At 34.4% G+C, this 13965-nt stretch overlaps 1 protein-coding gene across 1 annotated transcript in view; it reads right to left on the bottom strand.

Annotated features, from left to right (window-relative positions):
- LOC111060374 (27 kDa hemolymph protein) overlaps positions 1–13512 on the bottom strand; it is a 30721-nt gene extending 17209 nt beyond the window's left edge. The window contains exons 1-3 of the mRNA XM_039441029.1: positions 13108–13512; positions 9156–9457; positions 902–1023 (exon numbers count right to left, since the gene is read on the bottom strand). Coding sequence (XP_039296963.1) covers positions 902–1023; positions 9156–9457; positions 13108–13162 — 479 coding nt within the window. The 5' untranslated portion in view covers positions 13163–13512. The remainder of the gene's footprint in view (positions 1–901; positions 1024–9155; positions 9458–13107) is intronic.
- Positions 13513–13965: the final 453 nt, after the last annotated feature.

The following is a 13965-nucleotide window of genomic DNA, read 5'->3' as shown; positions in this document are numbered from 1 at the left end:
TGCGATATTTTGATTTTCCACAGAATCTCTCGCTCTGGTAGAGAGTTAGTGGGGAGGATATTTTTAATATTCTTTCCGAAGAATGGACATTGATATGTCCAAAGCTCCGCCAATTATGAAGATGCATAACAATATAATTATTATCTATAGTTATTATATTACAAATTGCTTTTTCATATCATATACAGTTCAATAATTATTTTCTTAGTCTATATCATGTAAATTCATCTATAATTTTGCTGTATTGTAAGCTATTATATATAAGTGTATAAGACAGTATATATTGTAATCTACATAAATAAAGTACTCAATCAATCAATCACTTTTTACTATCCACAGACGACGAAAGTCTCAGATGTTTCAGCCAAGGATTAATTATCCTTTTAATGTCGTTCAGCGAGTTTTCCCAAGGATGAGACCTAGTGCAATCGAATTTTTATTTCATAAACCTACTATCATAGAGAAACAGCGTAGGTAGATATCCCATGGTATAGGAAATTTATGTCGCAACTTTTACTGTTATCTCAAGCCGATTACTGTCGATTATTGTCAATTTTTACTGTTTTGTTGGGGTGAGAGTGTATGAACGGCACAATTTGAGAGACTACCAGCGTCACAAAGCTGCATGGGAAAGAACTACGTGAACTATCGGCTTGGGATAACAGTAAAAGTTGCAACATAAACGCCCTATACCATGGGATATTTACTTATGCTATTGTTTCTCTATGCTACTATGTTCCAAATTTCGTGAAAATCGTTAGAGCCGTTTTCGAGATCCGTTGAACATAAATAACCAGATATACAGAAATTGCTCGCTTAATATAATAGGATTTGTGTATCATTTAATAATGTAAAATGATCAAATCTGGCAATTTAGGTGGGTTCCGAACCACGAACTCACCTGCAGTACTTGCGGAAAACCTTGTCCAGATCGCCAGTCGGTTTTGCCGTCTCGATTTCGGCGTTTATCTTCTTGTAATCCAGCATGTCTTTCATGCAGAACTGCAGTTCTTCCTTCGCCACCTGAAACATACAATATTACAATACAAATTACAACTATAGTGAGGTCCACGTTATATTGGCAGTATTTGATTAACATTGGTGTTGCTATCATTGTTTATCATTCCACAAAGCAGATAGCGAATGTATCAAATTACAGAGCTGTGTATCAAGTGGAGGTGATACTGTATCATATTGTGTTGATACTGTATCATATTGTGTTGATACTGTATCATGTTGTGGTTGTTCTTGTTCTAAGGTGAGGTCCATGTTATAATTACAGTATTTGATTAACATTAGTGTTGCTATCCTTGGCTATCATTCCACAAAGCAGATAGCGAATGTATCAAATTACAGAGCTGTGTATCAAGTGGAGGTGATACTGTATCATATTGTGTTGATACTGTATCATGTTGTGGTTGTTCTTGTTCTATAGTGAGGTCCATGTTATAATGGCAGTATTTGTTTATCATTGGTGTTGCTATCATTGTTTATCATTCCACAAAGCAGATAGCGAATGTATCAAATTACAGAGCTGTGTATCAAGTGGAGGTGATACTGTATCAAATTGAGTTGATAATGTATCATGTTGTGGTTGTTCTTGTTCTATAGTGAGGTCCACGTTATAATGGCAGTATTTGATTAACATTGGTGTTGCTATCATTGTTTATCATTCCACAAAGCAGATATCGAATGTATCAAATTACAGAGCTGTGTATCAAGTTGAGATGATACTGTATCATATTGTGTTGATAATGTATCATGTTGTGGTTGTTCTTGTTCTATAGTGAGGTACCACGTTATAATGACAGTATTTGATTAACATTGGTGTTGCTATCATTGTTTATCTTTCCACAAAGCAGATAGCGCTATCCTCTACCACATCCGCACTGTTCCCACATCATACTATAACAATGTAGACTTATAATTGATTAACAAAATATCTAATCTCAATTATAAAAATGTATCATTTAGTTGTTATAAAATGAATTTTATTGAAAGACAAAATATTATTTATTATTCTGAACAAGAACTAACAGTTATAGAATATTCTATAAATTATATTGATAATATCTTTATAATAAGAGAGAGTAGGGTTGTGTTTGTTCGTTTGTTCGCATCAAAACATGTCAACTTGTGGATTGCATACCGGAAAAACGGGAATGATTTAGATCTCCAAATTTTGAACATAGATTCTAAAAATATCAATCTCGTGCACCTGGAAGCCCAAATTTCAATTCTCCTTCTAGATTTTTCAGAATTAATGTTCAAATTCATCTATGCAACCGTAGGCTACATGAAGTTCCATAGCCCAAAGTGTGTTTTTTATGAGCAGGTTATAATGGTGTTATAAGAATACCATTTGTAGCGCAGCGTTAAAACGCTTGCTTACGGAGCAATAGTTCCTCGGTTCGAATCTCCCCGATACTTCCCAATTTTTTTGTTCTTAATTTTTTCCCTCGAAACGTATTATTATCAATTATTTTTTGAAGGAATTTGTTTTCATTACTATTGAACTTGGATTTTATCAAATAATTATTTTTAATGTAAAATTTTGCCACCAGTACAAATGAATTGGACATAGTCTTCATGCTGTAGGCCTATAATTGAATTTCATAAGAAAAACATGAATAGATCACAATAGAATAAGTAATAATTTATATTTTTCAGTTATAATGTACTATCAGAATGAATTCCCAGTGAAACGAGTATTTTAGGTATTTTGTTTGACTTGGGAAAACAAAAGGCTGCCTGATTCAAATTGAGGAGGATCCTAATCGAACTAAAATTTATTGATGTATTGGAAAAATCAATATGATTCTGTGAGGTTTTCAAGTATTATGTATTCTTCAGTTTTCTATACTATAATAAAGGAAAGAACTGGCTTATACACGTAAGGAATAGGGAATTATGTTTGACGCATCATCACGTCTGAAATATACTCAACTGATTAATTTGAAATTTTGCATATAGATTCTTCATTAACCGAGGATGGCCTATTTTCAAAATTCGAATTTTTTATTACGTCAAGTTTTCATTTTGCAGTTTTAAAATAGACCCTTGCGAAGCACGGGTTACCTACTAGTAATACATATTTCAAGCTATAATATATTTAGAAAGAGAAAGCAATGAGAACTCTTCAATGGCCGGCCTTCAAATCTGTACGCTCCTTCAAGGCTACGTCCAACTCTTCATACTCTGTACAATTCACCATATATACTCCAGTCATCATATTAGCATTATCCTACATACAGCGATATTCATTACTAACTGTCAGACCATTACTCATAGATAACTAACTATCAATACAATAGTATACTTGCCAGCCGTTCAAAGTGCATCATTAAGGATGTGAAATATTATTGATTGTCATGACATTATTGTCAAAGTCAATTGATATAATACGTGACTCTCACGGTACAATGACTAGGCGTGTGCTGTGACTATTGTTCTGCAAAATGATTCATCATAATTTGTGACTCAACTAAGTAGGTAGCCGATTCTCTGCCTTCTGTAGAGAATACCTGATACCGGTATTACTTTCCTTGCCCTATTACCATAGGTAAGGAAAGTATTGCTTTCCGAAAAAAAATTAAGGTACACCAATTTCTAAATTTCTATACGTTTCAAGGTCCCCTAAGTCCAAAAAACTGGTTTTTGGGTATTGGTCTGTATGTGTGTGTGTGTGTGTGTGTGTGTGTGTGTGTGTGTGTGTGTGTGTGTGTGTGTGTGTGTGTGTGTGTGTGTGTGTGTGTATGAGTGTATGTGCACGATATCTCATCTACCAATTAACGGAATGACTTGAAATTTGGAACTTAAGGTCCTTTCACTATAAGGATCCGACACGAACAATTTCGATCAAATGCAATTCAAGATGGCGGCTAAAATGGCGAAAATGTTGTCAAAAACAGGGGTTTTCGTGATTTTCTCGATAACGGCTCCAACGATTTTGATCAAATTTATACCTAAAATAGTATTTGATAAGCTCTATCAACTGCCACAAGTCTCATATGTGTAAAAATTCCAGGAGCTCCGCCCCATCTAAGCAAAGTTTGATTTTAGATTCCAAATTATCAAGCTTCAGATACAATTTAAACAAAATATTCCAAATGGAAAAGATTGAGCATGAAAATCTCTACAATTAATGTTCAGTAACATTTTCACCTAAAATTAGCTTCAAATTCGAGAAAATGTGATTATTCAATTGCAAATTATTGTTGATTCTATTAAATCATTCACTATGAAGAGATAGCAGACCTCATGTGTGTCTCCAGCGTTATTGCCCTGTCACCAGCTGGCTCAAATCTTTGAATAGTAGACTTGAGATGCGCGGGAACACTAGCGTCAGGTGATCAATTTTCATAACGGTAAGGAAAGTTGTGTGAGTGCGCCACACAAGATTTTATCTGATGTAATATCAACTGTTCATCCTTCTTTGAGATAATCAATTATTGACCGAGCGAATTGAGGTCTAAGATTCAAGTCGACGGTTTGGCATTTCTCTTAATGTTTAAATGTTTGAATGTTGCGCATTTACGGCGAAACGCGGTAATAGATTTTCATGAAATTTGACAGGTATGTTCCTTTTTTAATTGCGCGTCGACTTATATACAAGGTTTTTGAAAATTTGGCATGTGAAGGATAATATAAAAGGAAAAAGGAGCCTCCTTCATACGCCAATATTAGATTAAAATCAGACTATACAATTATTCATCATAAATCAGTTGACAAGTGATTACACAGATGTGTGGAGAAGCCAGTCTATTGCTGTATTTCCATAAGGTCTGTAGTTTCAATCAGGTACTTGTGGATGAGAATACTGCGAGAGTACTGTGAGAATACTGTTCACAGAACTACTAGTATTTTATTAGTCAAGACAATATATTTCTCAATGATTTATTATTACACTTTTATAATTGAGATTGAAAATTTTGTCAAATAATTACATTTCTACATTGTTGTAGTATGATGTGGGAACAGTGCGGAGGTGGTAGAGGATAGCGCTATCTGCTTTGTCGAATGATAGACAAGGATAGCAACACCAATGTTAATCATATACTGCCGTTATAATGTGGACCTCACTAAAGAGTATAAGGCTAGGCGCACACCGGTTAGTCAAGACATGATCAGACACGTTCAGTCACAATACTTGACATAGTTGCTTATGAAGACATGTCTAATTGCAATGACTAATCAGTGTGTGTTGCGTCACAAGCAGCTATGTGAAGTATTGTGACTAAACGTGTCTGATCGTGTCTTGTCTTGCCTAAACCAGCACATACACTGCATCAAATAAAGAAATCCCATCTTAACGCTTCATCTTATTCCTACATATCTTTCCTTTTCTCTTCTCTACTTCATCATCGTCTAATGTCCTTGAAATCCGTCAAATAAATTTCAGAACCGTGCAACCATTTATCCTGTCACAATAATTTTTAATAGAAGCAATTAGGTAGAAGAAGAAACTTCTATTATTTGCCTAATCACAGGCTTTGGCATTTACAACATGTCCTGTCATGTATTGCAAATCACCCTGTCATTAATGAACCCCTCTTCTTATTTCTCCTCTAGAATAGGATAGCGCTATCTACTTGTCGAATGATTGACAAGGATAGCAACAACAATATTAATTAAATACTACCATTATAACGTGGACCTCACTATAGAACAACCACAACATGATACAGTATCAGCACAATACGATACAGTATCATCTCAACTTGATACACAACACTATGGTTTGATACATTCGCTATCTGCTTTGTGGGATGATAGACAAGGATAGCAACACCAATGTCAATCAAATACTGCCATTATAACGTGCCCTCACTATAGAACAACCACAACATGATACAGTATCATCTCAACTTGATACACAACACTATGGTTTGATACATTCGCTATCTGCTTTGTGGGATGATAGACAAGGATAGCAACACCAATATTAATCAAATATTGCCATTATAACGGGGACTTCACTATAGAGTTTATTCATTTCTAATATCGTGTCAAGACCCTTTTGCTTTATATTTTAACTTTGCCCTTATGAAAAAAAAAAACGAGATAAGATTAGATTAGATCAATGAATGAAAGATAACAATAATTTCTAGTATTGTAAGTAATTTTGAAGGAAATGCTGGGATTCCAGTCAGCTGTATTATCTTATTCGTTCAGCTGGAATCTCTTTCTCACTTTGATCTGTTGCCAGATCGTCTTTTAACAATGTAAATTAAAAATTAATTAACAAACTATTTCATCTTAATTATTATGAAAATCCATTTTGAAATAAAATTATTGACTAGTTGCTAGTCACTTAATTCTAGACCCGTGTTCTGCAAAGGTCTATTTTAAAACTTTACAAACTGAAATCTTGGCGTAATGAAATCTTGAAGAATTGAAAATAGGCCCATAACCATCCTCGGTTAATTAAGAAACTTTATGCAAAGTTTCAAGTTAATCAGTTGAGTAGTTGAGACGTGATGATGCGTCAAACATAACTAACTGTCCTATCCCGCATGTGTATAAGCCAGTTCTTTCCTTTATTATAGTACTAGCCGTCAGGCTCGCTTCGCTCGCCATATCCGTCTAGGCAGGGGGCTCCGCCCCCTGGACCCCCGACTGGATCGTCCAAGAATGAGATCAGCAGGTTCGCTTTGCTCGCCTGCATTTTTCATTTGATCATTTTTATCATATGTTAGAACAATCCAGTCGGGGGTCCAGACTAAACGTCTGGCTAAACGGATATGGCGAGCGAAGCGAGCCTGACGGCTAGTAATATAATATTCCCAGGATAGAAGAAGCAGTGCCCAATCAATTTTTCCGCGATAAATGCATTTAAATCTTCAACTTGGTGCCAACCTAACAAAGTCAACTCAACTTAATGCCAAACTGACAAAATTATTAATTTAGTTTCCACTTAACAACTGTTTCGAAGAAATACTCTCTCTAGATTATAGTTCTATATTAACATATGGTATGGACATTTTTCAATTATAAATTAGAGAATAAGGAGAACACATACATGCTAAAAGACGAACTTTAAACCCTTAAAAATAACCCTTAGAGTTAAAATATTGCCAAAAGATTTCTTAGTGCGCCTCTAGAAGGCCAACTGAACATACCTACCAAATTTGAACGTTTTTGGTCCGGTAGATTTTTAGTTATGCGAGTGAGTGAGTGCCATTTCGCTTTTATATATATAGATAGATCAACCAACATGAAAAAACATATAAGTAGTTGAATAAAAAGAAGAAGGAAAGGAACACTATTCAAAGCAACCTTCAACCTTCAAGTGATATGTCTCTCGTATCCTCAAAAAAAAAAAGAAAATTAAATATGAAATAAAAACGCAGCCAAACATAAACATGTTGCGGAAATACGGCAGACCGGTTTTAGACTCCTTGACAACTTTTTCTTCTTCTCCTTCTTCTTCTTCTTCTTCTTCTTCTTCGACTTCTTCGACATACATTCTCCTCAATCATATTGCTAACATGTTATCACTCAATCACTCTCTCTCTCTCTCTCCGGCCGTATCTTAATGGAGAGGATATTATTCTATAAACTTTTCAGAGAGTCGACCATATTATTATTTGTTGAAACACCACCGGAAAAAAAACGTTGAGATTTGAGACGAAAATCAACTTCCACTTCTCAACAAGTATTATCTATTTCCTGTTGCTGTAATCATTTTAGAGTGAGGTCCACGTTACAAAGTGAGCGCCTGATTAGCATTGGGTGTTGCTATCATTCGACAAAACAGATAGTACTAAACACATGATTCCATTGCAGAATCGTCAAAAGAGCTTATTTATGTCTCCAATAGTTAAAAACGGTCATTTAAGTTATGGGCCCGAAGTCGTGCTGTTAAATCCAATATCTACACTCGCCAAATGCTTTTTAGAGGTTGCGATAGCAATTTTAACTTTCCTTGCCCTATTACCATAGGTAAGGAAAGTATTGCTTTCCGAAAAAAATTAAGGTACCCCAATTTCTAAATTTCTATACGTTTCAAGGTCCCCTGAGTCCAAAAAAGTAGTTTTTGGGTATTGGTCTGTGTGTGTGTGTGTGGTGTGTGTGTGTGTGGTGTGTGTGTGTGTGTGTATGAGTGTATGTGCGTCTGTGTACACGATATCTCATCTCCCAATTAACGGAATGACTTGAAATTTGGAACTTAAGGTCCTTACACTATAAGTATCCGACACGAACAATTTCGATCCAATGCGATTCAAGATGGCGGCTAAAATGGCGAAAATGTTGTCAAAAACAGGGTTTTTCGTGATTTTCTCGGAAACGGCTTCAACGATTTTGATCAAATTCATACCTAAAATAGTCATCGATAAGCTCTATCAACTGCCACAAGTCCCATATCTGTTAAAATTTCAGGAGCTCCGCCCCATCAATGCAGATAGATTCCCAATTATCAGGCTTCAGATACAATTGAAACAAAAAAAATCAAGTGGAGTAGATAGAGCATAAAAATCTCTAAAATTAATGGTCAGTAACATTTTCACCTAACATTTAAAATAAGCTTTAAATTCGATAAAATGTGATTATTCAATTGCAAATTATTGTTGATTCTATTAAATCATTCACTATGAAGAGATAGCAGACCTCATGTGTGTCACCAGCGTTATTGCCCTGTCACCAGCTGGCTCAAATCTTTGAATAGTAGACTTGGGATGCGCGGGAACACTAGCGTCAGGTGATCAATTTTCATAACGGCAAGGAAAGTTTTGTGAGTGCGCCACACCAGATTTTTGAAAGATGTTTATTAAAAACCATCTGTAATACTATCGCTAAATATGGTGAGAAATCTCGCCAAAAGCCAAGATTCGCCATATGGTTTATCAATATTTTATGTGAAGTCTTTTAGGTCTGTTGACAGTGATGTCGATTGAAACTTTGCCTGATGCCAAGACATTGGTTGGATAGAAGCATGGACGCAAAAAAGTGAATAGAGCTGCAGTGTGATGCTAATCCGAGATATAGCTAAATGGGCTTCGGCAAACGACTGTGCAACCACCAACCATTTATGTGAGTGATTTTAAACTATGTCTCACATAGCGATGTTTGATTTTATGTAACGACTCTGCAACCGGGCATTATTGTATCAATGAATAAAGAATAAAATTCAAAGTTAGTGAGAAGACACTTACCATGGCCTCAGCATACGATCCGTTGCCTCCGTTTTTCAAGCACTTCTCCTCAATCATCTTGTCGCCCTCCTCAATGCTGGGCAGTTGCGAGGCGTTGACGGCAAACGGTAGATGGACGCCCGAGGCATTTAACGCATCCGCGGCCGACTGAAGATGGGCGCCCGAGGCATTGAACGCGTCCTCCAGCTCGTGTGTGGGCACAAAGTCGGCCAGCGATTTGCGCAGCTCGGGCAGACCTTTTTTCGCCGACATTAGCAGATCGTTGGCGCTGTCTTGCGGCAGGCCCAGGCATGATGACGTCACTGAAAACATTCCACAGAATGTCCCACGAATTTGAGATCTAGTTATAACTTGGGGAAAAGGTAGCATAAGAAGATATGCCATGGTTTGTAAAATTCATTCAAAGTTTTGTATCAAATTATGGTGTTGTGTATCAAGTTGAAATGATACTGTATCATATTGTGGTGATACTGTATCATGTGTGGTGAAATGCCATTGTAAAGGACCGTTATGTTGCAAATGTCAGTGTTAACTGAAGCCGATAGTCCTATAGTGAGGTCCACGTTATAATGGTAGTGTTTGATTAGCTATTGTATTGCTATCCTTGTCTATCATTCAACAAAGCGGATAGCACTATCTCTTTCTCGCTTTGTTGATATGTTGCCAGACCGTCTTTTATCAATGTAGAAAAATTGATAATTAATTAATATTTCATCTTAATTATGAAAATTCATCATGATAAATATAATTTCTTGCTTAGTAAAATAAAATTGATCATTTTAATATCACATCAATAAACCTGTATCAGCTACCGTCTATAGAAGGCATTGACAAGACAGAGGATCGGCAAAGTTGTTCACCTATCTTCCTCCACTGCCATTATAACGTGGACCTCACTATAGTTCAATCTTGGAGAAAAGATTGCAAAAGGAAATATGCCATAGTTTGTAGAATTCATTCAAAGTTTTGTATCAAATTATGGTGATGTGTATCAAGTTGGAATGATACTGTATCATATTGTATTGATACTGTATCATAATTATGTCGATACTGCAGCATGGATTTCATGAAAAATTCAAACTCCCCAGATTTGGTTGAATATTCTGTTAATTAATTATATTTCTACATTGTTGTAGTAAGATGTGGGAACAGTGCGGAGGTTGTAGAGGATAGAGCTATCTGCTTTGTGGAATGATAGACAAGGATAGCAACACAATTTCTAATCAAATACTGCCATTATAACGTGGACCTCACTGTAGTGAAGGTTCAATAATTATTCATTCATCTAATTTTAACAAACAACAGCTGAAAATAAATTTATCAGCCTCAGTAAACAGCAATAATTTATTTCACAACAAATCAGTTTATCAATTACTTATTGCAACAAATAGTCGAAAATATTTACAAACATCAATCAAAATTATATTTGAAAACAGATAATGAGATGACGATAAAGAACTTTGTTCCAATACCGCTGAACCTGACTGTGATAAGGATATTTCAATTTTCATCTTGTGAAGTAAATTAAAATAACTGTAAATATTTTAATCAAATATTATAATGTTCTATATTCATATTTGAATTAAAATTTTCTTTGCTAACAATATTTACTTTGTCACGGAGACATACTATATTTCTCAACGATTTAGTAATCAATTTTCATAAATAAAATAAAATATTCTGGAATTGATTATATTTCTCTCACTTGTTATTTATAAACAGGATTTAGCGACTTTGCGGAGGTAGAAAAGGATAGAGCTATAGTGAGGTCCACGTTATAATGACATTGGATAAAGATAGGAGAATAGCGATGCCGATTCTCTGCATTAATTAATTATATTTCTACACTGGCAAAAACATAATTGGCATCGTTGTGGTCCTAGAAAAGGATAGTACCACCGGCTTTGTCGGATGATAGACAAGGATAACAACACCAATGTTGATCTAATACTGTCATTATAACGTGGACCTCACTATAGATTCTGATAAGTTTCACTATTGTTTTAATCTTTTCCAACATATTAAATAAAAATACTAAGAAATTGTCAAAAACCACAGATTTAAATCTTTGAAATCTGTGGTTTTTGACAATTTCATAGTTTTTTTTTATTTAATATGGATAATTACCACAATATCAACTTCTCAACTACACAAAAAGTTTTCCAACATAATTTAAGTTGTTGACGTTATAGCGTGGATCTCACTCTAGTGAAAATTATTGACCGAGCGAAGTGAGGTCTACGATTCAAGTCGACGATTTGGCATTTCTCTTAATGTTTAAATGTTGCTCATTTATGGCAAAACGCGGAAAAAGATTTTCATGAAATTTGACAGGTATATTCCTTTTTTAATTGCGCGTCGACGTATATACAAGGTTTTTGAAAATTTTGCATTTCAAGGATAATATAAAAGGAAAAAGGAGCCTCCTTCATGCGTCATATTAGAGTATAAATCAGACTATAGAAATTATTCATCATGGATCAGATGACAAGTAATTACACAGATGTGTGGAGAAGCCAGTCTATTGCTGTATTTCCAAAAGGTCTATAGTTCCAATCAGGTACTTGTGGATGAGAATACTGCGTGAGATCTACTGTTCACAGAACTACTAGTTTTCAATACTTCACAATGGTTTATTTCTTAAACATGCACGTAACTTGAATAGTTGAAATTATATATTTTTACTAAAATTACAAAAGCGCTTATGACGAGTTCCTTATTGGTTTATGTAAGTAGGCATAAACAAGAAATTATAAACTTTATAAGTAAATGAAAATTCAAGGAAAGATAAACAATTATGATAGTGATAAGATAAATGTGATGTAAATAGTGTCATATATGGAATTAAGTTACATCTGCGCTTCAAATAATAGGAGATAAGCATGAGGTCAACATATTTCAGGCCAAATTTGATAACTTACATTTCACGCCCATATCAATTACAAGAGCCTACTGCAGTGAGGTCCCACAAGTGTGGTGTTGCTATCCTTGTCTATCATTCAACAAAGCTGATAGCGCTATCCTTTTAATAAAACCCTAAAATAATATCAAATCCTTTAATAAAATCCTTTTCTAGCTCTGCAACGTGGACAGATTGTTTTCAAAGCAGACATATAATTAACAAATTATTTAATCTCAAAAACGTAAATTCATTATTAAATCATTCAAAAATATATTTTATTGACGAATAAAATTAAATCTTTGCTATCTTTTATGGAGGGCGGTGGCAAGGCAGAGAATCGGCAACACTGTTCTACTATTGTCATTATAATTTAGGCCTCAAGTTTTATAGGCTTATGTATTTTTACTTGCCATCTTGGTAGTTACAACAATAATAAAATTTGAACATTCTGGGATTTTAAATTTTATACGGTTATCAAGTACAAAGGCTTTCAATAATATAATAGTTTTGGGCTTACAAGCCTGTGGTACTTTTCTGTAAGTTGAGTAATTCTCATTGATTGAATAGTTAGTTAAATAGTTAATATAAATATCATAGTGTGCAGGCTTATTGAGGGGGTAATAATTGTAGCCTATACTAATTGTGGGTACAAAACCTTCAAAACATGTAAGTGAAATAAAAAATAACAATGATAAGTTACTAACTGTATTTTCTATGTCTCAAACTCAATTGCAATCCAAATTAAGTATTAAATAATTGATTAATTTACCCATGTAGCCTGATTTAACAATGTATTGATCATCCAAACCCTGTAAAAACAAATAAACGCCTCCATCTACAATGCCGCATTAATGTTTAGGACAATGTTTCATTTAAATTAATTTGAATGAGTAGGCCTAACTTATTCAACTGTTTTTAACTGATGAAATAATTCATTTTTGTGACAAGTTTCAAGATTCATATAGTGATAAGTTTTTGAATTTAGACATATACAGATAATTTACAACGATCAATTTTTTATAGAAGTTTCAAACAAAGTATATGACTTACCTAGAAATAAAGTTAGGAACAAAGAACGCCAAGACCACTTCACGCTCACAGCCATATTTTACGGTATGAATTCAATAATTGCAAATAAAACTTCTAAAAAATCCTTAACTTTCCACTTTCACTTAGATAAAACTAAACTGGTTCCCTTTCATTCACGATATCACAAGTCAACTATTGGCACTAGATGATGATGATGACTGAAATAAATTGAGCAATTTGGACTTTTGTAGCAGCACACGAATTGCCTAAAACTGATTCACTCTACTGATAAATCGTACAACAATAAAGGACAAGGTCCAAACGTTTTTTTATTTAAAACTAGTTTCTTTCAAGAACAAAATACACAACTAACCAACAAAATGAATCATCATAAATTGTTAGAATCCGATAAGAGGTTACGCAGGTAAGCCAACATTACCAACATAAATTTACTCTTCTTCAACTGTTCAAGACGTTGTTACAGCTGTTTGAATTTTGAGAAAATTCAATTAAGTTTGTGAAATAAAATATTTTAAACTGGAAAATTGAATAAATTATATCCCAAACACAATTTATGATTGTTATTTATAGTGAAACACTGAACATTTAATAATTTTTCAAAATTATTTTTGTTAAAGGTGGGACAACGACAAAGCGAGTGAGCCATCCAGCGACAAACTGTGACGAAAGAGCTGTCCCAGCTCGACAGTACCTGCATTCTGTACTAACGTCAATTCAAGTTGTTCTTCAGAGATTATATTATTTGTAATAAAATTACTATAGTAACTCAAAAAATAATATTTTGTTAAATGTATTGAGCAATTGGCTATAGAAATATATATATATGCATTCCAAGTTCTGGCATTAAAGAAAAAGGAT

The sequence above is a fragment of the Nilaparvata lugens genome, chromosome 14 (genome assembly GCF_014356525.2).
Source record: "Nilaparvata lugens isolate BPH chromosome 14, ASM1435652v1, whole genome shotgun sequence".
Lineage (NCBI taxonomy): Eukaryota > Metazoa > Arthropoda > Insecta > Hemiptera > Delphacidae > Nilaparvata > Nilaparvata lugens.
Note: the sequence above shows the minus strand (reverse complement) of the source record. Positions and strands in the feature narration are given on the sequence as shown.